General features: G+C 44.6%; 1 protein-coding gene across 2 annotated transcripts in view; it reads left to right on the forward strand.

Moving 5' to 3' along the window:
- The window catches only part of LOC124038034 (cAMP-specific 3',5'-cyclic phosphodiesterase 4B-like), a 240,049-nt gene that overhangs the window by 50,744 nt on the left and 161,805 nt on the right, over window positions 1-27,500 (forward strand). Inside the window, exon 1 of one of the 2 annotated variants that reach the window (XM_046353407.1) lies at window positions 6,615-7,294. The exons of the other annotated variant lie outside the window; for it this stretch is intronic. Within the exon in view, the coding sequence (XP_046209363.1) occupies window positions 7,062-7,294 (233 nt within the window). The 5' untranslated portion in view covers window positions 6,615-7,061. Of the gene's footprint in view, window positions 1-6,614; window positions 7,295-27,500 lie in introns of those variants that run through there. 2 annotated transcript variants of the gene reach the window in all.

Genomic DNA, 27,500 nt, shown 5'->3' on the forward strand with positions numbered 1-27,500 from the left:
TGAGCTCCCTGAAAATGTCAGAGAGAGAGGGGGATTATTCTGAGCCTGGGCTCCGCTCTCTCGCTCTCGCGCTCGCGCTCTCGCTCTCCCTGCCTCTGTCTCTCTACATCCCTCGCTCTCAGGGTGTCTCTCTCACACATTCCAAATATAAATCTACAAAATGTGCTGGAAAGTGTGCAGAGAAAACTTGAAAAGCCCCAGGATTTGCTCTCTCTCTCCCCATCCATCATTATCTCCCCTCTCCCTCTCCCCATCCATCATTATCTCCCCTCTCTCTCCCCATCCATCATTATCTCCCCTCTCCCTCTCCCCATCCATCATTATCTCCCCTCTCTCTCTCCCCATCCATCATTATCTCCCCTCTCCCTCTCCTCATCCATCATTATCTCCCCTCTCTCTCTCCCCATCCATCATTATCTCCCCTCTTCCTTTTCCCTCCATTTCTTTCCATATCACTCTCCAACCCTCAGCAACACACTGAAGTACAGGGCTTTTTCTTTCTTTCTTTCTTTCTGTCTCTCTCTCCTCTATGAGTGGACAGCCAGCCAGGCGTCTCTGCAGAGAGAGCTGTATCTGTACCGGGGGACCAGGGTGTCTTCGATCACTGTGTTCACTCATCTGCGAGGGACAATTTATGTAAGACCCTGAGTTACATAAGAACTCATCTCTAGGTCTCGCTCCCAGAACCCCTAACCCCTTGCGTCTCGCCCACTACCTCTCACTGAGCCTTCTTCATTCCCCTGCCTCACTAGCCCTCAGGGCACCAGCCTCTTATGAATGCCTCTCTTGCCTCCTTCCCACTACATCCCTACTCTCCAGACCTCTCACTGAGCCTCCCATACTTCAGCTCATCAGCCCCCTGCCTCCCCGAACACTCTGCCTGGTAACCCTCCTCAGTACACTCACTGACACCCGGCGGTTCACTCTACAGCATAAAGGCCAAGGAAGCATGAACTAACTAACGCTTGCCAGGTATGCTGTCACATAGGGTTTCTCACACTGCAGGTGGTGACATAGCTGTGGATTAACAAACACAGAGGTACAGCAACACTAGGGGTTATGGTGTTTGGTCTCCCATAGCTTTCAACAACAGGATGAGGCTGCAGTGCAAGTAAAGTGAGATAGATGTAAATGAACAATGTACAGGAACAGTAGGGTTTATGGTCTCGCATGGCTTTCACTCAGCAGGGGAAGGACACAGCTATAGGTGTTTGAGACTGAGCTTAACATTGAAGATAAAGTCCCGCAATCCATCTCTCTTTCTGTGGACAGATACAACAACTGTATATATCTTTCTGGTGGTTCCACACTATGAATCTGTAAACAGCAGGGCAACGTGAGATAGCGGGTGTGAACAAACGAGCGCTGCCATTCACACCTCTGATTAAATCAAATCAAATCAAATTGTATTTGTCACATACAGACAGACAGACTCACCTGACACTCACCTCAGATAGACCCAGTCCATAAGGTTAGGTTTTTTCATTGCACTGCAGTGCAGTGAGCGGTGAGCTGTGGGGATAGCCCTGTTCACAACATTACCACTCACTCACTGACAATGAACTGTGGCTATGTAACTCAAATCAAATCAAATCAAATTGTATTTGTCACTTACACATGGTAAGCAGATGTTAATGTGAGGGTAGCGAAATGCTTGTGCTTCTAGTTCCGTCAATGCAGTAATATGCAATGAGTAATCTAAAACGAACAATTCCACAACAACTACCTTATACACACAGTGTAAAGGAATTAAAAAATATGTACATAAAAATATATGAATGAGTGATGTACAGAACGGCATAGGCAAGATGCAGTAGATGGTATCGAGTACAGTAAATACATATGAGATGAGTAATGGATGGTATGTAAACATATAAAAGTGGCATTGTTTAAAGTGGCTAGTAATACATGTTGTCGTGTCTTTGGCTATGCCGGATTAAGTGATATGACATGCTATTCTATAAAATCCTTTCTCTGTAATTAATATTACCTGATTGAGCTAATCATGTAAATGTAATTAACTAGAGAGTCGGGGCACCACGAAATAATATTTATAGAGATGTTATCTTCCGAATAAACTCTTAAAGACCTAGTAATATTTTACATCAATAGCAGTCGATATTAATCGTCACCTTAACTCAGTCTTATCTGAAAGTTGTAAATTCTTCGTTATTTTCACAAACCCTGGCTAACAAGTTGAATCAGCCATTAAAAATTGGGTTGAATTATTTATTTACTAAATACTATAATATTGCTAACTCAACGGCTAGGAGATATAACTTATGTAGTGAATAAGAGTTCATAAGTTCATACCATTCGCAACCAAAGCTCACGCTGACGTTGGCTTCATTCTGTAGTTATTATCTGAACCATTCTGACATCGGACCGTCGTCCTCACATCCTCGGAACAGGAGGTTATATTGTCCTCAAGGCTTTATATAGGAAGGAAGAAAATGGGTGTGTTTCATAGTTTACAACCTATGTCTCTTCACGTGGGCGGGTCACTGAATCAGGCCTAATTCACTCATGAAAACCCAATTCTCACATAATTTCATATTCAAACATTTAATGTGAACAACAATGTGAATACGATAACTCTGATGTGTAGACTTTCCACTGTAGAGTTTGTCATCTTATCATTGACGAGAATGTCTCAGATGACAACCGAACTGACATCATATTCATTAAGTACCACCGCATATGTTCCATTGGTCAGATTACCAGAATATATTAATAATATAATATTTCAAATGTAACATCAGTAGGGTAGAGAGAGGAAAAAGGGGGGGAAGAAGTATTTATGACTGTCATAAACCAACCCCCAGGCCAACGTCATGACAACACATTATAATTGTTAGTCAAATGAAAACAAGCCACCTCATTGACACAACAGCCATTAAGCCTGGTTGATCAATGGCTTATACATGGTCATAAGACAACCTCTTATTTCATCATATAGCCTTGCGAGGGTTTCACAGTCGAAGAACATTCTCACTTTTGGATGGGATGCGTTGCTGCACTTATTTATTTATCCCAGGAATTAGGGCACAACGTCAAGGTCTTCCCATCTGCGCTTGAAATAACTACGACCTCGAACGTGCCCACAATTGGTGTTGACCCTGATTTCTGGTATATCATCAAGATAAATCATTTACAGTATAACAAGTGTTGAATTCTATGTTGTATAATTACACAAAATCTGAATAGTTCACATGCCTGATATTAGTGTACATTCCTTTTGTGGTTGTAAGTGCCCTTTTTAATGTTGCATTCTTCCTTCTCCTTCTGTACTCCCCCTTATCCCCTGCCCACCTTACATCTTCCCTGTCTACTATACCCATGTGGAAGAGGTCCTATGTGTTAAAACACATATAATGAGTTTTTATGTTCACTGACAGTGTACTATAATGGTCTCCCACCAATATATTGTGATATGTATGTATTTCATGAACTTTTTATTGATTGATTTGTGAATGCTGTACATGCTATCTAGTTACTGTACTGTCGTCGTTGGGCTAGCATGGCTATTCATGTCCCCTTTTTGTTAATTTGTACTTTACAGAGGAGTTGGTGCACTTCATTTATGGACGTTGTTTATTACTTTCATCAGGTGTTTTTGTTTTATGATATGTTGATGATATTTTACTGTTAGTTTGCAAGTGCACATAATGTACCAACTGTATAAAACACCTGGCTGTTATTTATGACAGTTGGCTAGCCCACGCCCATAGGCTATACTGTACAATAGCTACAGTATATTTTATACTGTACATTGCAATATATTGTATCATCGTCAAACAAGACCATTGTTATTTTCGATGTCGCTACTGTACTCTTGTGGAAGAGATGAGTTGGTGCATAAGGGGCACCACAATGTTCCATTTATGGATGTTGTTTGTTTCTTTATCAGAATACATATCAACAACCAACCCTGATCCTTTGGTCATATGTAAGCCAATCAAAACACAGCTCAGAGGCAATCTACACCGGTCACAACAGCATGTTTCTGCACTCATTCACCAGTTCTTACCTGATTAAGTAGACCACCGTTGGATGTTGAATGTTCAATTTCTGTTCCTTAAAACATAAGTTGAAAATGATGCTGTCACTGCTTCCTGTTGACAAGACATATTGGTAAATAAATAGCCCAATGTCCAAACGCCGTTTTAAAGTGTCCAAATCAATAACCAATATGCAGAGGTATTTTGAGATATATTGAAAACATGAACATAAAATGTACTATCTACACATTACTGTACATATGCAACAATAGACATTCTTTATTTTTTTCCTTATAAAGCACCTTATAAACTGCACACACCAAAAACTCTGATGTTGTGTCAAGTGCCAATAAATCCTCATCGATATGATAGGGGGGGGGGGGGTAATCTCACGGTTAGATGAGTACTAGCCTCCTCCTTCACAGATATGATATGAGGGGTAATCTCACGGTTAGATGAGTACTAGCCTCCTCCTTCACAGATATGATATGGGGGGTAATCTCACGGTTAGATGAGTACTAGCCTCCTCCTTCACAGATATGATATGGGGGGTAATCTCACGGTTAGATGAGTACTAGCCTCCTCCTTCACAGATATGATATGAGGGGTAATCTCACGGTTAGATGAGTACTATCCTCCTCCTTCACAGATATGATATGGGGGGTAATCTCACGGTTAGATGAGTACTAGCCTCCTCCTTCACAGATATGATATGGGGGGTAATCTCACGGTTAGATGAGTACTAGCCTCCTCCTTCACAGATATGATATGGGGGGTAATCTCACGGTTAGATGAGTACTAGCTTCCTCCTTCACAGATATGATATGGGGGGTAATCTCACGGTTAGATGAGTACTAGCCTCCTCCTTCACAGATATGATATGGGGGGTAATCTCACGGTTAGATGAGTACTAGCCTCCTCCTTCACAGATATGATATGGGGGTAATCTCACGGTTAGATGAGTACTAGCCTCCTCCTTCACAGATATGATATGAGTGGTAATCTCACGGTTAGATGAGTACTAGCCTCCTCCTTCACAGATATGATATGGGGGTAATCTCACGGTTAGATGAGTACTAGCCTCCTCCTTCACAGATATGATATGGGGGTCACCAACACAGAAAGAGAAATGCAACACTTGTTCTGTCAATCATTCTATCGAGTCCAATGAAGTGTTACCAAAATATCTTATTTCCACCCTCTCTCTCTCTCTCTCTCTCTGTATCTCTCTCTCTCTCTCTCTCTCTCTCTCTCTCTCTCTCTCTTGTTCTCTCTTTCAATTCCATTTCAATTTCAAGGCTTTATTGGCATGGGAAACATATGTTTACATTGCCAAAGCAAGTTAAATAGATTCTAAACAAAAGTGAAATAAACAATACATTTCTTTTTTGTTACAGTAAGTGGCAGATACGTCTTTCTTTTTCAGCAGTCTGCCTGGTCTCTGTGGGGGGTAATCTCACGGTTAGATGAGTACGAGCCTCCTCCTTCACAGCACAAGAGGTTTAATTACATGGCTGTCTGATTGTGAATGACATACATAGATTGTGATGGAATGTTCTCTTGAGTGTGTGTGTGTGTGTCAGACTATGCTGGGCAATTTGTTACTATGAAGGGTTGCTGAATTCAGTTGTGCAATCCTATGTGTATTTGCAGTGTTTGACAATGCATTGGGTTACTATGCATTCTGTTTGAATAGGTGTGTGTGTCTGCGTTTGTGCGTGTGCTCATGGTTGGAACAGGTGTGTGTGTCTGCGTTTGTGCGTGCGCTCATGTATGTGTGTCTATTTGCGTTCGGCAAAATGTCATATTATTATCATTACAATTCAGATTCAGCCACATCACCAAGAAACATGGCAACCTGTCCCTGTCCTTGCCTGCCTGTCGTCAAAACAACCAGCAGCCAATCAGAGCCGGGGGGGGGGGGTGAAGCTGCGTGCGAGCACTGAGCCCCTCATGTTTATTCTGAATGAACAGTGGAGCATGTGACTCTCCACATCCCAATCGCACAGCTAGCCTCTCAATCCACTGTCCTGCTGTGTGTGTGTGTTTTTATGTAGAGGGGGACCTAGCCATGGACAACAGTAGCTGTCAGAGAGGAGAGGAGGGAGTCTGCCTCTCTAGGAGTGTCTGCCTGAGGAGGGTAGCCGTTGATAAGGGGCAAAGAGCAGAGCAGCTTGCAGGCCTGCTGGTGAATTTTTCATTAGGGAGATTCTCTACACTGAATGGACTGAGAGGGAGGGAACGCTGTCGGTGTGCACGTTACAGACACACAACGACAGGCAGACCCAGCGGGAGAGGGAGGGAGGGAGGGAGGGAGGGAGGGAGGGAGGGAGGGAGGGAGGGAGGGAGGAGGGAGGGAGGGAGAGAGAGAGAGAGAGAGGGGAGAGAGAGAGAGAGAGAGAGAGAGAGAGAGAGAGAGAGAGAGAGAGAGAGAGAGAGAGAGAGAGAGAGAGAGAGAGAGAGAGAGAGAGAGAGAGAGAGAGAGAGAGAGAGAGAGAGAGAGAGAGAGAGAGAGAGAGAGAGAGAGAGGGGGGAGAGGGGGAGAGAGAGAGAGAGAGAGAGAGAGAGAGAGAGAGAGAGAGAGAGAGAGAGAGAGAGAGAGAGAGAGAGAGAGAGAGAGAGAGAGGTGGGGAAGAAAGAAGAGAACACGGGAGCAGTTTTCTTCTTCTTCCTTGGAAGGAGGACTAAGACCTGTTGAAGGAAAGACTGAAAGCCCTCTGAGCTTTGAGGAAGACTCGCAAAAGAGAGAGAAGATAGAGAGAGAGCGAGAGGACTCTGGTTGCTAATCCCTGAAGCTGAGAAGAAGGAGTGAGCACAGAGAGAGAAAGAGCGAGAGAGTGGAGGCAAAGCCACATACACTGTGTGAAAGCAGGCATTTGTGTGCATGTGTTAGTGTATTAGCCTCAATCCCTTTGCTTCCCTCCAGCCCTCGGCTCTGCCTGCCTGTGCATGCCATAGCCTCTGCCAGAGAGCAAACGAAAGAAAGGACAGAAAAAAATTGGAATTGAGCGCCGGTGTCCACCCGGAAGATTCCACTGTTTTCCTCGTCTGTCCATCAGCATGTCATCCAACGAGCTGAGTGCTCCGGACGCTGATTCTGGATGCATCAGGACCTTTAAAGAACACATGCACCTGGAGCTGGAGCCCCCCAAGCTCAACACTGGCCAGGTGGGGAAGCGGGGCGCCACCTCGCCCAAACTATCCCCCCGCAGCTCCCCGCGCCTCTTCCGCAGGCTCATGGTCAACAAGGGGGGAATCCGCCACCGCCGGCGCTTCACCGTCGCTCACACCTGGTAAGGAGTTCTGACAGGGGAGATGGGGAAGGATAAATCATAAAATAAATAATATATGCGATTTAGCAAATGCTTTGATCCAAAGCGACTTACAGTCATCATACATTTTTGTATGGGTGGGGAATGAGCCCACAATCCATGGTGTTGCAAGCGCCGTGCTCTACCAACTGAGCCACGGAGGGAGGGAAGAGCTTGGGGCTGGGAGGGTGGACCCTGGACTGTGCGTGGACAAGGTTAACTAATAAGGCTCTGAGATGGAGCTACTGTTATGTATTGATAGAGGGGCTCGGTGGCTTTGCTAGAGGGGCGCAAGGTGACTGTGTGTTTTGAGGAATGTCTTGACGTCTTGATAGTGAACGTCCCCTTCCACTTTGCTCTGTTCCACATGTAGTGCGTGATAAAAGGATCGGGGTCCTACTGTGTTGCGTGTGGTGTGTGTGTGTGTGTGTGCTTGTGAGAGAGCAGGATGTTTCAGGTGGAGGAGTAAAGGGCGTTATGCCTTTTTGAGCTATGGGTCTATATGGAGCTGGGTTTGGAAGCCTACACTCACTGGCTCTACACAGCCATCTCTCACTCCTCCTCTGCCCTTCTCCTCTGCGATCTCTCGACACAAGCCTGTCTGTGTGTCTGTGGATGTCAGCATGTGCGTGGCATGCCTCTGTCTGTGTTTGTCTGTCTAAAAACATATTTGTTATCGCATATTTGTTAAAAATAGAAAACTGAAATATCACATTTACATAAGTATTCAGACCCTTTAGCCTCCAGTCTTATTGGGTATTGGGTACAAGCTTGGCACACCTGTATTTGGGGAGTTTCTCCCATTCCTCTCTGCAGATCCTCTCAAGCGCTGTCAGGTTGGATAGGGAGTCTCGCTGCACAACTATTTTCATGTTCAAGTCCGGGCTCTGTCTGGGCCACTCAAGGACATTCAGAGACAGGTCAGGTCCTGAGCTCTCTGGAACAGGTTTTCATCAAGGATTTCTCTGTATTTTGCTTCGTTCATCTTTCCCTCGAACCTGACCAGTCTACCAGTCCGTGCCATTGAACAACATCCCCACAGCATGATGCTGCCATCACCACGCTTCACCGTAGGAATGGTGCCAGGTTTCCTCCAGACGTGACACTTGGCATTCAGTCCAAAGAGTTCAATCTTGGTTTCATCAGACCAGAGAATCTTGTTTCTCATAGTCTGAGAGTCTTTAGGTGCCTTTTGGCAAACTCCAAGTGGGCTGTCATGCCTTTTACTGAGAAGTGGCTTCCATCTGGCCACTCTACCATATAGGCCTGATTGTTGGAGTGCTGCAGAGCTGGTTTTCCTTCTGGAAGTTTCTCCCATCTCCACAGAGAAACTCTGGAGCTCTGTCAAAGTGACCATCACCTTCCTGACCAAGGACCATCTCCCCCGGTTTCTCAGTTTGACCGGGCGGCCAGCTCTAGGAAGAGTCTTTGGAGGCCACTGTGTTCTTGGCGACCTTAAATGCTACAGAAATGTTTTGGTACCCTTCCCCAGCTCTGTGCCTCTACATCTAATCCTGTCTTGGAGCTCTACAGACAATTCCTATGACTTCATTGCTTGCTTTTTGCTCTGACATGCACAATCAACCGTGGGACCTTATATAGGCAGGTGTGTGCCTTTCCACATCATGTCCAATCAATTGAATTTACCACAGGTGGACTCCAATCAAGTTGTAGAAACATCTCAAGGATGATCAATGGAGACAGGTTATTAAAGGACCTGAATACAGAAAGCATAAGAACTCCATAGGGACCCACAGCGAGACAGGCCCTGAAGGGTTTGATTTTGCTTTGACTTACAGCTGTGAAGAAAGACCCTTTTGCTGATGTCATGTGTTGTTAGATGGCAATGTAATAGAAAATCAAATGTTTAAGAACCCTAAGGGCTGTAATTTGCAATGGTTTCTCACGCCCATATAGGTTCACTATTTCAAGCCCCATATTGTGCTCATGCATATGTCTCAGTCCAAGTGGGTGACTGCAATGTGTTTCAATCACCTTGACATCTGGACAGTCACTAATTCTGTCCAAACCTCATTATAGTCTAACACTGGAGTCACTAACGTTGTTTTGTTCTGTCCAGGGAGCCTCATAAAACAAATGGGAGTTCAGACCCCCAATTGAAGAGCCACCACCTTTACCACTTTAACTGCAAATTGACATGACATACCTCAATTACGTTGTTTTGTCTGCTCGTGCAATGCTTTCAATAGAAGTCATCTCCAAATATAGCACATAAAACAAATAGGGATGTGTACACACCCCCAATTGAAGAGCCTGGGTAGCCTAGTGGTTAGAGTGGAGTGGCTGCAGGGTAGCCTAGTGGTTAGAGTGGAGTGGCGGCAGGGTAGCCTAGTGGTTAGAGTGGAGTGGTGGCAGGGTAGCCTAGTGGTTAGAGTGGAGTGGTGGCAGGGCAGCCTAGTGGTTAGAGTGGAGTGGCGGCAGGGTAGCCTAGTGGTTAGAGTGGAGTGGCGGCAGGGTAGCCTAGTGGTTAGAGTGGAGTGGCGGCAGGGTAGCCTAGTGGTTAGAGTGGAGTGGTGGCAGGGTAGCCTAGTGGTTAGAGTGTAGAGGTGACAGGGTAGCCTAGTGGTTAGAGTGGAGTGGTGGCAGGGTAGCCTAGTGGTTAGAGTGGAGTGGCGGCAGGGCAGCCTAGTGGTTAGAGTGGAGTGGCGGCAGGGTAGCCTAGTGGTTAGAGTGGAGTGGCGGCAGGGTAGCCTAGTGGTTAGAGTGGAGTGGCGGCAGGGTAGCCTAGTGGTTAGAGTGGAGTGGCGGCAGGGTAGCCTAGTGGTTAGAGTGGAGTGGTGGCAGGGTAGCCTAGTGGTTAGAGTGTAGAGGTGACAGGGTAGCCTAGTGGTTAGAGTGGAGTGGTGGCAGGGTAGCCTAGTGGTTAGTGGAGTGGTGGAGGGGCGGCAGGGTAGCCTAGTGGTTAGAGTGGGAGTGGCGGCAGGGTAGCCTAGTGGTTAGAGTGGAGTGGTGGCAGGGTAGCCTAGTGGTTAGAGTGGAGTGGTGGCAGGGTAGCCTAGTGGTTAGAGTGTAGAGGTGGTAGGGTTGCCTAGTGGTTAGAAGCCTAGTGGGAGTGGAGTGGCGGCAGGGTAGCCTAGTGGTTAGAGTGGAGTGGCGGCAGGGTAGCCTAGTGGTTAGAGTGGAGTGGTGGCAGGGTAGCCTAGTGGTTAGAGTGGAGTGGCGGCAGTGGGGTAGCCTAGTGGTTAGAGTGGAGTGGCGGCAGGGTAGCCTAGTGGTTAGAGTGGAGTGGCGGCAGGGTAGCCTAGTGGTGGTTAGAGTGGGAGTGGTGGCAGGGTAGCCTAGTGGTTAGAGTGTAGAGGTGACAGGGTAGCCTAGTGGTTAGAGTGGAGTGGTGGCAGGGTAGCCTAGTGGTTAGAGTGGAGTGGTGGCAGGGTAGCCTAGTGGTTAGAGTGTAGAGGTGGACAGGGTAGCCTAGTGGTTAGTGGAGTGGAGTGGTGGCAGGGTAGCCTAGTGGTTAGAGTGGAGTGGTGACAGGGTAGCCTAGTGGTTAGAGTGGAGTGGTGGCAGGGTAGCCTAGTGGTTAGAGTGGAGTGGCGGCAGGGTAGCCTAGTGGTTAGAGTGGAGGTGACAGGGTAGCGGCAGGGTAGCCTAGTGGTTAGAGTGGAGTGGCGGCAGGGTAGCCTAGTGGTTAGAGTGGAGTGGCGGCAGGGTAGCCTAGTGGTTAGAGTGGAGTGGTGGCAGGGTAGCCTAGTGGTTAGAGTGTAGAGGTGACAGGGTAGCCTAGTGGTTAGAGTGGAGTGGTGGCAGGGTAGCCTAGTGGTTAGAGTGGAGTGGTGGCAGGGTAGCCTAGTGGTTAGAGTGTAGAGGTGACAGGGTAGCCTAGTGGTTAGAGTGGAGTGGTGGCAGGGTAGCCTAGTGGTTAGAGTGGAGTGGCGGCAGGGTAGCCTAGTGGTTAGAGTGGAGTGGCGGCAGGGTAGCCTAGTGGTTAGAGTGGAGTGGCGGCAGGGTAGCCTAGTGGTTAGAGTGGAGTGGCGGCAGGGTAGCCTAGTGGTTAGAGCGTTGGACTAGTAACCGAAAGGTTGCAAGTTCGAATCCCCGAGCTGACAAGGTACAAATCTGTCGTTCTGCCCCTGAACAGGCAGTTAACCCACTCTTCCTAGGCCGTCATTGAAAATAAAAATTTGTTCTTAACTGACTTGCCTGGTAAAATAAAGTAAAGAAATTAATAGTTTGATGAGTGGAAGTGTGCCTGCTGCTCCTTGACTCGCCTCACAAAACAATGATGTGTTATAAACACCCCTATCTAAGTGTAACGTACTTAATAGCCTGATGAGTGGAAGTCTGCCTGCTGCTCCATGACTCTCCGTATGCAATACTTGTACATTGACATGGCAGTCAGGGAATGCATTGGTCAGCCTATTCCTGTGTTTCCTTTTCAAAATGACTCACAAGTCATAAAATAGGACATGACCTTTTGCTTGCACTGCTTCAGAGCTGGGTACTCTGTGTCAGGGACCATGTACCAATAGTGGGAAAGACCTGTTCTCAGCTCGGCTATCAGGGTGTCATGTGCCTCCAGTTCAATGACCTCACGTTCAACTGCAGCCATGTCGTTTTCTTTTTGGCTAGCTTGTCCCTCGTCATTTGTGTGTGCAGGTCCACTAGCTTCCTCACCATCACCCTCCTCGTTTTCCTGTTCCGTTCTAGTGGCAGGTTGTTCATTTCTCTTGCCTTTTTTGATCGTGCTTGACTACTACATACCGGTCCGTTTTACATGTTCATTGCCTGGTAATTCGATTTGGCCAAAGATGGTGATGAACACTCACTTTGATGCTCCCCAAAACATGTGCATTCGAGTGGGATACACTACTGCTTCGCTCGGCCCTTCGCCTCCCGCCTCCGTAGCCATCTGCTTTGAGGGTTAAGCAACAGTTTACTCTACCTCACGTTGAATGCAAAGCTCAGTATCTATCATATACTGCCACCTATTGGATGAGCGAAATAGTGCAGTTTATGTTTGTGAAATTTGACTGCTCAGAATCTATTTGAGATTGTGCTGTATTTGGTAGTCTAACATGTACAATTGTAATATTATGCGAGCCGCCAATTAAGGCTCTGAGACACGCAATGACTATGACCGCTCTAATACCTCAAAGGGGCCAGTGCTCAGCTACACGCCCACATGAAAAAATACTTTAGTATGCTATGGTATAGATACTATAGTATTCACTGTGATATTTAGTATGCTATGGCATAGATACTATAGTATTCACTGTGGTATTTAGTATGCTATGGTATAGATACTATAGTATTCACTGTGGTATTTAATATGCTATGGTATAGATACTAGAGTATTCACTGTGGTATATAGTATGCTATGGTATAGATACTATAGTATTCACTGTGGTATTTAGTATGCTATGGTATAGATACTATACTATTCACTGGAGTGTTTAGCATGCTATGGTATAGATACTATAGTATTCACTGTGATATTTAGTATGCTATGGCATAGATACTATAGTATTCACTGTGGTATTTAGTATGCTATGGTATAGATACTATAGTATTCACTGTGGTATTTAGTATGCTATGGTATAGATACTATAGTATTCACTGTGGTATTTAGAATGCTATGGTATAGATACTATAGTATTCACTGTGGTATTTAGAATGCTGTGATATAGATACTAGAGTATTCACTGTGATATTTAGTATGCTATGGTATAGATACTATAGTATTCACTGTGGTATTTAGTATGCTATGGTATAGATACTATAGTATTCACTGGAGTGTTTAGCATGCTATGGTATAGATACTATAGTATTCACTGTGGTATTTAGAATGCTATGGTATAGATACTATAGTATTCACTGTGATATTTAGTATGCTATGGCATAGATACTATAGTATTCACTGTGGTATTTAGTATGCTATGGTATAGATACTATAGTATTCACTGTGGTATTTAGTATGCTATGGTATAGATACTATAGTATTCACTGTGGTATTTAGCATGCTATGGTATAGATACTAGAGTATTCACTGTGTATTTAGTATGCTATGGTATAGATACTATAGTATTCACTGTGGTATGCTATGGTATAGATCGAGGGATACTACAGAGTGTAGTATAGTATTCTACAGTGTACTACAGTTTACTATAGAGCTCTATAGTAAGTACTGTAGTATTCTATAGTAAACTGCAGCATTTCTTCACGTGGACAGTCACATGCTGAAATAGACACTGGGAGACACCCAATCTCTCTCATATGGCTCTGTAAACAATGATACCTTAGATCATTCGCATTCTACCAATTGGCTTAGGGTGGTTTGAATAGGATCCAGCAGGATTGGTGCCTGTATCAGATTTGCTGTTTGTGGAATAAACAAAGCCTTTCAGTCAATGAAACTGGATGTGGATATTCAATACGCTTTCGTATTGTGTGGTAGTGATGGCATGGCTATATTTCAGACAAAGAGAGATGCTGTCTATTGAAGGTATGAGAAACCTCCGGGGAGCCGACCGGTGAACTCAGTTGCATCCTCTGACCATTCTCCCTGCATTCAGACAAAGGCAACTGTGTTTGGGTCAGTGTGGCTCTGTGGGGTGCTGCGGCCATTACGTGTCAACCAGGAGCACAGTGCCTCTCCACCTCTCCCACCCTTCACTCTAACAAGCTGCTACGTTAATGTTTAATGTGCAACTGAGGTACCTAGGTTCCCCCACTGAGAGAGACTGCATTAGCGAGAGAGAGAGCGAGCAAGAAAGAGAGAGAGAGAGATACCTCATTATTTGAAACCTACTTGTGCCTGGGTGGGGGTTTTCACATACAGTCCAGTCTTCTTTAAAGTGAACTCTGGGGTAAAAAATAAAATAAAAAAGTGACAGAACTCTGTTCTTTGTATTCACACTCCCTTGCCTTTGAATGAGGACTCAACTCTTTGACCAGTTCACTTCACCTATTTTGTGGTCCAAGTCCTCTTTGCATTCACCAAAATCATTTTCACTCATTGCACTCTGAGTGCAGGACAAGCCATTCCATCAGAACATGTTATCAGACAGATACCTATATACAAGTTGGAAGCAAATAGATTGTTTATAAGTTAAAATATGAGTCATAATAATTGTAATCAGAAGATACTATTAAAGATGTAAATATTATTGGCAACAGAATAAATAGCAGAAAAATAACTGCAGCATAAATAATGCTTTAATGGAAAATTGTCCACCCAATGTAGGCTACTGATTTTTTACCCTATGTTGTGATTTTCACCAAATATACTGAACAACAATATAAATGCAACATGAAAGTGTTGGTCCCATGTTTCATGAGCTGAAATAAAAGATCCCAGAAATGTTCCATACACACAGAAGCTTATTTCTCTCTCATTTTGTGCACAAATGTGTTTACATCCCTGTCAGTGAGCATTTCTCCTTTGCTGAAATAATCTATCAAATCAGCTGATGTCACAAAGTGCTGTACAGAAACCCAGCCTAAAACCCCAAACAGAAAGCAATGCAGGTGTAGAAGCACGGTGTCTAGGAAAAACTCCCTAGAAAGGTCAGAACCTAAGAAGAAACCCAGAGAGGAACCAGGGTATGAGGGGTGGCCATTCCTCTTCTGGGTGGAGATTATAACAGAACATGGCCAAGATGTTCAAGTGTTCATAGATGACCACCAGGGTCAAATAATAATCACAGTGGTTGTCGAGGGTGCAACAGGTCAGCACCTCAGGAGTAAATGTCAGTTGGCTTTTCATAGCCGATCATTCAAAGTATCTCGACCGCTCCTGCTGTCTCTAGAGAGTTGAAAACAGCAGGTCTGGGACAGCTAGCACGTCTGGTGAACAGGTCAGGGTTCCATAGCCGCAGGCAGAACAGTTGAAACTGGAGCAGCAGCACAGCCAGGTGGACTTGGGACAGCAAGGAGTCATCAGGCCAGGTAGTCCTGAGGCATGGTCCTAGGGCTCAGGTCCTCCTAGAGAGAGAAAGAAAGAAAGAATGAGAGAAAGAGAGAAAGAAAGAGAGAATTAGAGAAAGCATGCATAAATTCACACAGGACACCGGATAAGACAGGATAAATACTCCAGATATAACAGACTGACCCTAGCCCCCCAACACATAAACTACTGCAGCATAAATACTGGAGGCTGAGACAGGAGGGGTCGGGAGACACTGTGGCCCCATCTGACGATATCCCCGGACAGGGCCAAACAGGCAGGATATAACCCCACCCATTGTCAAAGCACAGCCCCCACACCACTAGAGGGATATCTTCAACCACCAACTTATCATCCTGAGACATGGCCGAGTATAGCCCGCAAATATCTCCGCCACGGCACAACCAAAGGTGGGGGCGCCAACCCGGACAGGAAGATCACATCAGTGACTCAACCCACTCCAGTGATGCACCCATCCTAGGGACGGCATGGAAGAGCACCAGTAAGCTAGTGACTCAGCCCCTGTAATAGGGTTAGAGGCAGAGAATCCCAGTGGAGAGAGGGGAACCAGTCAGGCAGAGACAGCAAGGGTGGTTCGTTGTTCCAGTGCCTTTCCGTTCATCTTCACACTCCTGGGCCAGACTACACTCAATCATAGGACCTACTGAAGAGATGAGTCTTCAGTAAAGACAAAGGTTGAGACCGAGTCTGCGTCTCTCACATGGATAGGCAGACCATTCCATAAAAATGAAGCTCTATAGGAGAAAGCCCTGCCTCCAGCTGTTTGCTTAGAAATTCTAGGGACAATTAGGAGGCCTGCGTCTTGTGACCGTAGCATACGTGTAGGTATGTATTGCAGGACCAAATCGTAAAGATAGGTAGGAGCAAGCCCCTGTAATGCTTTGTAGGTTAGCAGTAAAACCTTGAAATCAGCCCTTGCCTTAACAGGATGCCAGTGTAGAGAGGCTAGCACTGGAGTAATATGGAGTAATATGATTCTAGTTCTAGTCTAGGTTCTAGTCTAGATTCTAGCAGCCGTGTTTAGCACTAACTGAAGTTTATTTAGTGCTTTATTCAGGTAGCCGGAGAGTAGAGCATTGCAGTAATCTAACCTAGAAGTGATAAAAGCATTATCTTTTCTGCATCATTTTTGGACAAATTATGCAATCCATCCACCTGACAGGTGTGGCATATCAAGAAGCAGATTAAACAGCATGATCATTACACATGTGCACCTTGTGCTGGGGACAATAAAAGTTCACTCTAAAATATGCAGTTTTGTGACACAACGCAATGTCACTGATGTCTCAAGTTTTGAGGGAGCGTGCAATTGGCATGCTGACTGCAGGAATGTCCACCAGAGCTGTTGCCAGAGAATTGAAGGTTAATTTCTCTACCATAAGCTGCCTCCAATGTCGTTTTAGAGAGTATGTCCAACCGGCATCACAACCGCAGACCACGTGTAACCACGCCAGTCCAGGACCTCCACATCCGGCTTCTGCACCTCGTCGTCTGAGATCAGCGACCCAGACAGCTAATGAAAATGTGGGTTTGCACAACCAAAGCATTTCTGCCCAAACTGTCAGAAACCGCCTCAGGGAAGCTCATCTATGCATCATCCTCACCGGGGTCTTGACCTGACTGCAATTAGGCGTAGTAACCGACTTCAGTGGGCAAATGCTCACCAGGAGAAGTGTACTCTTCAGGGATGAATCCAGGGTTTCAATTGTACCGGGCAGATGGCAGACAGCGTGTTGGGTGAGCGGTTTACTGATTTCAACAGTGCGAACAGAGTGCCACTTGGTGGAGGTGGGGTTATGGTATGGGCAGGCATAAACTACAGACAACGAACACAATTGCATTTTAGTCGATGGCAATCTGAATGCACAGAGATGCCGTGATGAGATCCTGAGGCCCATTGCGGTGGCATTCATCCGCCGCCATCACCTCATGTGTCAGCATGATAATGCACAGCCCCATGTCACAAGGATGTGTACACAATCCTTCCTGGAAGCTGAACATGTCCCAGTTATTCCATGGCCTGCATACTCACCGAAACATGTCACCTATTGAGCATGTTTGGGATGCTCTGGATCGATGTTTAAGACAGAGTGTTCCAGTTCCTGCCAATATCCCAAAATGTCTCATGGCCATTGAAGAGGAGTGGGACAACATTACACAGGCCACAATCAATAGCCTGATCATCTCTTTGTGAAGAATATGTGTTGCACTGCATGAGGCAAATGCATATCTGTATTCTCAGTCTTGAAACCCATAGATTAGGGCCTAATAAATGTATTTCAATTGACTGATTTCCTTATATGAATTGTAACTCAGTAAAATCGTAGAAATTGTTGCATGTTGCTTTTATATTTTTGTTCAGTGTATACTAGGTCTGCACAACGCATCACCGGGGGCAAACTACCTGCCCTCCAGGACACCTACACCACCCGATGTTACAGGAAGGCCATAAAGATCATCAAGGACAACAACCACCCGAGCCACTGCCTGTTCACCCCGCTATCATCCAGAAGGCGAGGTCAGTACAGGTGCATCAAAGCTGGGACCGAGAGACTGAAAAACAGCTTCTATCTCAAGGCCATCAGACTGTTAAACAGCCACCACTAACATTGAGTGGCTGCTGCCAACACACTGACTCAACTCCAGCCACTTTAATAATGGGAATTGATGGGAAATGATGTAAAATATATCACTAGCCACTTTAAACAATGCTACCCTAATATAATGTTTACATACCCTACATTATTCATCTCATATGTATACGTATATACTGTACTCTATATCATCTACTGCATCTTTATGTAATACATGTATCACTAGCCACTTTAACTATGCCACTTTGTTTACATACTCATCTCATATGTATATACTGTACTCGATACCATCTACTGTATGCTGCTCTGTACCATCACTCATTTATATATCCTTATGTACATATTATTTATCCCCCTACACTGTGTATAAGACAGTAGTTTTGGAATTGTTAGTTAGGTTACTTGTTGGTTATTACTGCATTGTCGGAACTAGAAGCACAAGCATTTCGCTACATTCGCATTAACATCTGCTAACCTTGTGTATGTGACAAATAAAATTGGATTTGATTTGATTTTCTCCTTTGTGGAAGCAATGCGAGGGGTATTGCAGGGGAAATGGTGTTGCAGTAGTCTAGAGTGTGGTGCGGGAATAATGACAAGCGAACCTGGGGAGCTTTGTGTTCACATTGCCATAATAAAAAGGGAACAGTATCGAGGATTTTAAGCAAACCGAACTCAGGCCACCTCTCGATATGGTCTCAGTTCGGTTGGCTTGCTCCTCTTTTGAGGGGTTCCTTTGAAGTGTTCACACTGGACAAAAAAATACAACTGAGTTCACAAAATTGTCTGAAAGGGACCAAGTGTGAAAACACCCTAGGGACTTGGTACTGGGTGCTCACTGTGCCACTGCTAAAGGCCTACAGGTGAGGAGGGCACAGGGGTATGGGGTTAGAGGGGGTGTAGGGGGCAAATGGGGAAAGAGGGGCACAGAGGACATAGGGGCCATATGATGGACAAAGGGCTACAAGGGGTATATGGGATCTTGTATAGGGGTATATGGGATCTTGTATAGGGGTATATGGGATCTTGTGCGCATCTCAGTCTCTGAGGCAGGGCCTCTCCAAAGGAATTCATATGTAATGTCTGTTTGTCTCCCTGAGATTCTCTTGGACTTTGGGTCTCTCACCTACTGTACCACTGCTGTGGTTGTCTTGACCATGTATGGTCAGGACCAAGAGCAGTTGTGGTGCCAAGGTATCGGGTGAAGATGAGATGATGTAAACTGAATGTGTGTGTCTGTGTGTGTGGGGGGTTTCGAACCTTTCTCTCATCCTCATCCACCCCTCCTGCATCCAGTCTCACACACTAATGTTCCTGTTTACTCCTGCGCATAATGTCCTCTCTCTATGTTTTGGGGTCTGTCTATGAATAAGGAGCTAATCTCCTCTGTGTGTGTCTCCTCTTAACCAGATGCTCTGTCTCCCCTGTGTCTGCAGCCCACCTCCCCAGGGGGATGTATCTTTACTGGTTTGTTTACCCTAGACTCTGGCATGTTATTATTATTATATTATGTCACTTCTCATTTCTCTCCTCCTCCTCTTCCTCTTCCTCTCTCACTCGGCTCGGCTCAGTCCACCACGCCCTAGCTCTCTGTTTCTGCTCCGTGAGCCGAGCTAACCTACTGGACTGGAAAGCAGAATATTCCGGTTGTGTGTGGGGGGAAGCTCGGAGGCAGACTCCAGTGTGTGTGTGTCAGGGAAGCTCGGGGGCAGACTGCAGTGTGTGTGTGTGTCAGGGAAGCTCGGGGGCAGACTCCAGTGTGTGTGTGTCAGGGAAGCTCGGGGGCAGACACCAGTGTGTGTGTCAGGGAAGCTCGGGGGCAGACACCAGTGTGTGTGTCAGGGAAGCTCGGGGGCAGACTCCAGTGTGTGTGTGTCAGGGAAGCTCGGGGGCAGAGTCCAGTGTGTGTGTGTCAGGGAAGCTCGGGGGCAGACTCCAGTGTGTGTGTCTCAGGGAAGCTCGGGGGCAGACTCCAGTGTGTGTGTGTCAGGGAAGCCAATACCAAGCAAGATTTTTCAGATTGGTAAGGAAATACTTTAATGTCAGGAACTGGACTTGTTCTCCGCACATTTCAGTGCTGTTTAATTATTTCAGCTCAGTGGCTAAATTCTCTCAATACAACCAAAATGCACTTAGTGTACAAAACATTAGGAAAACCTTCCTAATATTCAGTTGCACCCTCTTTTGCTGTCAGAACAGCCTCAATTCATCAGGGCATAGACTCAAGGTGCTGTAAGTGTTCCACTCCAATGCTTCCCACAGTTCTGTCAAGTTGGCTGGATGTCCTTTGGGTGGTGGACCGTTCTTGGCTGTCTACCCTGTTCAAAGGCACTTAAATATTTTGTCTTGCCCATTACCTCTTTGAATGTGACACTTGTCTCAATTGTCTCAGGGCTTAAAAACCCTTCTTTAATTTATCTCCTCCCCTTCATCTACACTGATTGGTGGATTTAACAGGTGACATCAAAGGGGGATTATAGCTTTCACCTCAGTTGTTCCTAATGTTTTGGACGCAGTGTATAAGGGTATTTCTATAAATAATGGGGGCAAAAGGATTTTCAGGCAGTTCCACATTTGTGAATATATGCAAATTGGCCCAAAACTCCATTTATACAACATAGACCTAGGACGAAACGTCCTTTAAGCAGGGTTCATGCAGACATTGGCAAGTCAAATTCAAGGCATTCAGGGACTTTTTGTAAGCACGTAATTGTAATTTTCAAGGACCTCAGTGTTATACAATTGTATAATCTATATAATTGTACATAAGGGCCTAATATAGATCCCCCCTTGCCAATTAATTGATATTCAAATTCTAAAATATTATTACATTCTAAAATATGTGGGAATAATGTGGACTTTCCTGACTAAATAAATTGGGTGCATGCATGGCGATTTTTCGCTAGCCTATGTGGCCGATGCGGGCACATACTCATTTAATAAACCCATGAATAGCGCTAGCATTAATCTCACCATTTGAATCTCACCATCGCTGTTTTTATAATGAGAAAGCGACTAAAAACCAGGTATCTTTTATAATGGAAGGATTTGTATGGAAAGCCAAATTGAAGCCAGCATTAGTTGCTGTCGTCCTCATAATAACCGCAGGTGGTTTGACAGCGCAACACCCTTCAATTGAAGCATCGGGAAACTCATAAAAACGGATACAAATTTAAATCATGTCTAATTATAAGGAAGCAGGAAAACTTATAAATTGGCTACAATAAATACAAGGACTTTTCAAGCACCAAAATGACTAAATGTCAGATATTTCGAGGTAGACCTATTCCAGTACTTGAATTTCTGAGCTCCAATTTCAAATTCAAGTAGGCTACTTCAAGCCCCATGCATTGTTTACAATGGCAGGTGTAACATGGAAAGCAAAATGTATTTGTCATGTTATTTCATTAACAGATCATTTTATGAATAAGCCCACTAGACTATGTAATTTGTTGTCATTATATCCAGAATAATTAAGAATAGCGTTGTGTGTTGCGCAATAGTCAGCCCTACACAATTGTGCACAGTAGACTCGGTTGTCCGATTAGATGCACACAGACAAATGACAACTTGAACTCATTGCCTTGATGCTTTCTCTGTTAAATCTAACGAGAGCTTACTGTAAATCAAGCAGACAACAACAGATGATCAACATCAATTCGCTAGGGATATTAGATCCAGCAGGGATCCAGTTACAACTGTCTTCACCAGGGAATGAGACACCAACATACTCTATATTCTGGACATTCCTCGCAAACACTTTTTTTACCCCGGCACTTGGGCTATTGTTGCATTGCATGGGCTATTACGACATGTTCGTCACTTGACTGTCATTCAGAAAATTCCTTCCTGAATCGGATGATGATGTGTAAAAATATCATGTCATAATTAAACATCTCGACACCAAATGCGCATCCCACAAGTATTATGCATAATTATTCGAAGAAACACGTTAATGACGGTATCGATTTAGCTTTTATGTATCAAGGTAAGGTGACTTTCGGTTAGAAGCTTTCGATTTTGCAATCGTATACATTTTGGGGGGATTCGTGTGCCAATGAAAACTATTTTCACATCAGGAGACACGAAATGTTATGTCGTCACACTGTATTTCTGAGATCTCTATACAAAAAAACTGTCGGACAGCTAGATCCAGGATTATTACAGGGTTCAAGATCAATGTCTACCTGAATTGATTAATGCTTAATATATGATATAATGACAACTTGCACTGCCATAAATGTAAGGACAGAAAAGTCATGTTTTATGTCACACGATTTTAGACAAATCAGTCAAGACACCAACCATGAGAAAGGTTTAAACATTGTCAGATTATTACCAATGACCGTAAACAGCCGTAACAAATTGTCCTGTGTAGGAAATCCTCACTGGTACCCTAGTTTATAGAAAGACCCATAAGCTGTGTCACCACCAACCAGCCAGCCTGCCTGCGCCTGCTAAACTGCCGAGGGCTTAAAGTGGTTCAGTGTGATATAAGGCTGTTGGTATATACAGAGAATACAATTGGTGTGTTAAAATAGGTGTTGTTTAATAATGTATAGGCAGGCAGGTGCTTCACAAACTGGTAATTATAAGCGGATATAATGAGTCGCACTCACTTGGGTCTTAGTGCTGTGTTTCCTGCTGGATGGAACGTGAAGTTAGCCTCGGTAGAATGCTGCTAGACCATTAGGGGTGTGTGTGTGTGGTGTGTGTCTATGTGCGTAAGGTTGTGTGTATGTGCAGTTGCATGCGTGCTCAGTGACTTTCCTCATACAAAGAGTGTCCGAGGCATCGTGGATGAAGGAACATTCATTAGCGTCGGAAGTCATTCGTCAAAACAAACAGTGAGGGAGGGAGGAGAAAGTGATGGGAGAGGGAGAGATGAAAAGAGATGAATGTTTTCGTTTACACTGCCCTGTGTCCGCATCAATAATAGTATGTCGTTTCATGAGGATTTATCTGAGCCCCATCCCTTGTGAACGGGACTGTTGTCGCTCACGAAGCAACATTTGAATGATATGACGAGATATCCCATTTAAACGCAACAATATATAGAGGGATAGAAAATATAAGGTTTTGATAACCAGTAATCGTTATGAATACACAACACTCTCCCTTTGTCTGCTGTGGGTCATCTGTGTGTGTGGAAATAATACTATTTGTGTTCACAAAACCTAGGAGGTGGCTACTGGTTAGTACTGAACAGAAAAATCGATGATGTACATTTAACTCTGAAAATGTCTAAATGTACACTATTGTCAGTGAACATGTGAGTCCCACTGTGCTGGTGTTAAAATAACACTTTTGAAAGTGTTCAAGATTTAACTCTGTTGCCGTGTTCCCCATTTTACTCTGAAAGTGTTCAAGATTTAACTCTGTTGCGGTGTTCCCCATTTTACTCTTAAAGTGTTCAAGATTTAACTCTGTTGCCGTGTTCCCCATTTTACTCTGAAAGTGTTCAAGATTTAACTCTGTTGCCGTGTTCCCCATTTTACTCTGAAAGTGTTCAAGATTTAACTCTGTTGCGGTGTTCCCCATTTTGCTCTGAAAGTGTTCAAGATTTAACTCTGTTGCCGTGTTCCCCATTTTACTCTGAAAGTGTTCAAGATTTAACTCTGTTGCGGTGTTCCCCATTTTACTCTGAAAGTGTTCAAGATTTAACTCTGTTGCCGTGTTCCCCATTTTACTCTGAAAGTGTTCAAGATTTAACTCTGTTGCGGTGTTCCCCATTTTACTCTGAAAGTGTTCAAGATTTAACTCTGTTGCGGTGTTCCCCATTTTACTCTGAAAGTGTTCAAGATTTAACTCTGTTGCGGTGTTCCCCATTTTACTCTGAAAGTGTTCAAGATTTAACTCTGTTGCGGTGTTCCCCATTTTACTCTGAAAGTGTTCAAGATTTAACTCTGTTGCGGTGTTCCCCATTTTACTCTGAAAGTGTTCAAGATTTAACTCTGTTGCGGTGTTCCCCATTTTACTCTTAAAGTGTTCAAATGAAATTTGATTTACAGTAAAGTGGACTTACTTGGCGTAGTCCTGACTGTTACACTTTCTCAGTGTAAAACAATGAACACCCGTAGTTCTACAGTAAATCATTGTTCGTGTAATGAACACGATGGCGGACAGAGAGCTGGTTTTAAGCGCAGGTTGCAGCAGGTGTTTACTGTAAAGGACCACAGGAGGAGGCAGGTAGCTGGGTCCAGGGGCAGGCAGAATGTCATACACAGGGGGTCCAACAAGGCAACAGTACAGGCAGGGAAAAGGCTAGTAACGTCGTCCGGGAGATCAGGCAATAGGTTGATAGCAGGAAATCCGATAGTCCAAAGTACAGGCAGGGAATAGGCAAAAGGTGTTGTTAGTGAGGCAGGCAAAAACTATCATACAAGGGAGGAGTAAATTACAGGAAAAACAGAGGTCTGAAAGACGTGTCACAACAAAACAAACAATACCTCACAGTGATGGGGTGCGAAGAACAGAACTAAATAGTGTGTGATAATGACATACAGGTGTGTGAACAGGTGATCAGAATTCAGGTGATTGGGATCTGGAGAGTGGGCTGCGTTCAGGGGATCTATGTGTTTGAGAGTGTGAGCTGGAAGCAGACAGTTGTTGTTTTAACACTATATGGTGTAAACCCTGACTTGCATATTTCCCAGGGTGCTTTTTCTTTTTGAGTACATTTTAAATCGTAGAGTTCACACCCATGCCAATATTTGTTAGTGACAGACACATGGATATTGAAATATTTCGTTTTTAAAGGCCTGTGGCTTTCACCAAGTGAGTTCATAGGCAAATGTTATCATTAAAATGAAACTAATACAAAATATTACCTTTGGAAAGTATTCAGACCCCTTGATTTTGCCACATTTTGTTACGTTACAGCCTTATTCTAAAATGTATAAAATAGTTTTTTCCCCTCATCAATCTACACACAATACCCCACAATGACAAGGCAAAAACAGGATTTTAGACATTTCTGGTCATTTATATAAAAAAATATACAAAAATTAAATATTACATTTACACAAGTCTTCAGACCCTTTACTCAGTACTTTGTTGAAGCACCTTTGGCATCGTTTACAGCCTCAAGTCTTCTTGGGTATGACGCTACAAGCTTGGCACATCTGTATTTGGGGAGTTTCTCCCATTCCCATGGGGAGCGTTGCTGCACAGCTATTTTCAGGTCTCTCCAGAGATGTTTGTTCGGGTTCAAGTCCAGGCACTGGCTGGGCCACTCAAGGACATTCAGAGACTTGTCCCGAAGTCACTCCTGTGTTGTCTTGGCTGTGTGCTTAGTGTTGTTGTTCTGTTGGAAAGTGTACCTTCACCCCAGTCTGAGTTCCTGAGCACTCTGGAGCAGGTTTTCATCAAGGATCCCTCTGTACTTTGCTCTGTTCACCTTTCCCTCGATCCTGACTAGTCTCCCAGTCCCTGCCATTGAAAAATATTGTTGCAGCCACCATGCTTCACTGTAGGGATGGTGGCAGAGAATCTTGTTTCTCATGCTCTGAGAGTCATTAGGTGCCTTTTGGCAAACTCCAAGTGGTCTGTCATGTGCCTTTTTCTGAGAATGACCATCAGGTTCTTGGTCACATCCCTGACCAAGGCCCATCTCCAAGTCTGCAAGTCACATTATTTGATGTGTAATTCCTATTGGATTTCAGGGATGAATACTGGTGAGGGCCCAAAAAGGTGACCCCCCCCCCCCACTAATTAAACAACAAAGAATATTATCTACATTCTCAGTCTGTGTGTAAAATAAAAATGTGAAAAAAATGTAATTAAGCATTTTTCACATATAGTAGTTAGTTCATTATTATTATCTAGTTAACATTTCACACAGATTGCCAGGGTCCAGTAAGCAACTAAAGCGTTATAACTTGTGGAACGGCAAGGAGTCGTATATCGCTATAATTCTATAGCGAATTGGTTAGGTTACTAATGTTAGCTCATCTGATGTTGTAACGTTAGCTAACTAACGTTTGCTGTCTGAATTTATTAGCCAGCTAATTTTTACACCATAAACTCAATTATTTGATCACTTAAGTTGGTTAATGTTGCTCAACATTTCTCTGGCTAGCTAATGGAGAATTCGATCCAGCTAGCAAGATACTTAACAATGCTAACAATACTTGTTTCACCACACTTTCTCCCTCACCTTAAACTTTCCAAATGCCAGTTGTTTTTCGGTTACAGCTCATGAAGTTCGGTTCATCACCTTCTCACCCGCGTCTCCGTGGTCAGGCTTCTCACCTACCTCTTCGTTATCGTTCAGGGGCCTTGCTGATGTAACTGGCAAACAGCCTTTCCACTCTCTACTGTCTTTCCAGAGCACGCGCTGATGCTGTAACTAGCCAATTGGTTGTCTCGTCTCTCTTCAGTCGCGTGCTGCATTCTGTTGTTATGTAAAGCGATTGGCTGAGCCTTGGATACAGCCAGTATTGCTCCAGACACGCATCAATTGTTCGCTTACAGCCAGTAGTGATCCAAAGCCCCCTCCCAAACTTGTCTCATTGGATCTACACGGATCACGTAGGTCACATATTTTGGATTCAAAACTGCGAAACTTGTCTGTCTGTCTGTGTGTTCATCTGATAAAGGTCACTGGGCTATTTTTTACCATGTTCAATGACTAGTGCAGCCAAGGCCATGTGTACTGTAACTGCACTATAATGGGCATTACAAATTTAGCATTAGCATAGGGGACGTGGAGACAGGGAGTAGCGAGAGAGAAAATGCAAGAAATGGAGGAGAAGAGAGAGAGAGAGAGAGAGAGAGAGAGAGAGAGAGAGAGGGAGGGAGGGAGGGAGGGAGGGAGGGAGGGAGGGAGACGGGGGACAAGAGAAAAAGAGAGATGGAGAGGGGGTCATCAACATGGGAATATAGGGACAGTGGGCTTTAATCTGATTCAAGGGGCCATATATGTTACATTTTCATGGAGGAAATGCAATTGTGTCATTAACTTATTATAGATAGGTGTGTGTGTATTACAGATGGTTAGTGTATGTGTGCATGTGAGTGGCTGTGCTTGTGTGCACGATGTACCTGTCCCCATAGGAGAACCCTTCTTGGTTCCAGGTAGAACCCGTTTGGGTTTCATAACCCTCTGTAGAAAGGGTTCTACATGGAACCCATAAGGCTTCTACCAGGAACCAAAGGGGTCCTGCCTGCAACCAAAAGGGATTCTTCAAAGGGTTCTACTATGAGGAAGCACCCTTTAAGGTTCTAGATAGTACCCTTTTTTTATAAGAGTGTAGCTGCGATGAGACAGGGAGAGAGGAAGAGAGAGGGAGGCTGCATTAATTGTACAACTAATAGATGTCTGTCAGCAGACAGAGACTGAAATGGAATTGCTGTGACATCCTCTCCCTCTCTTTCTCGGAGGCTAGGAGCGCAGTGTCACTGCAGACGGAAGTGTTGTGCTGATTACATTATTCAACGATCTCAGAGCGACCAGAATTGGACGACCTGAGTGACAAGCTATAACGGCCAGGTATACATAAAACACAGACAGCGCTGGTAAACAACCTAAGTGAAGAGAAGTCTATTCCTGGAGAAGTAAGCAAACAAACACACCTGTTGTCACAGGATGACTAACCCAGCTCCCAAGCACACAGCTGGCTGTCAGTGATACAAATGGGTTTTGGCTACCTGCCCTTGATGGAAG

This window comes from Oncorhynchus gorbuscha, linkage group LG06 (assembly GCF_021184085.1).
Source record: "Oncorhynchus gorbuscha isolate QuinsamMale2020 ecotype Even-year linkage group LG06, OgorEven_v1.0, whole genome shotgun sequence".
NCBI lineage: Eukaryota > Metazoa > Chordata > Actinopteri > Salmoniformes > Salmonidae > Oncorhynchus > Oncorhynchus gorbuscha.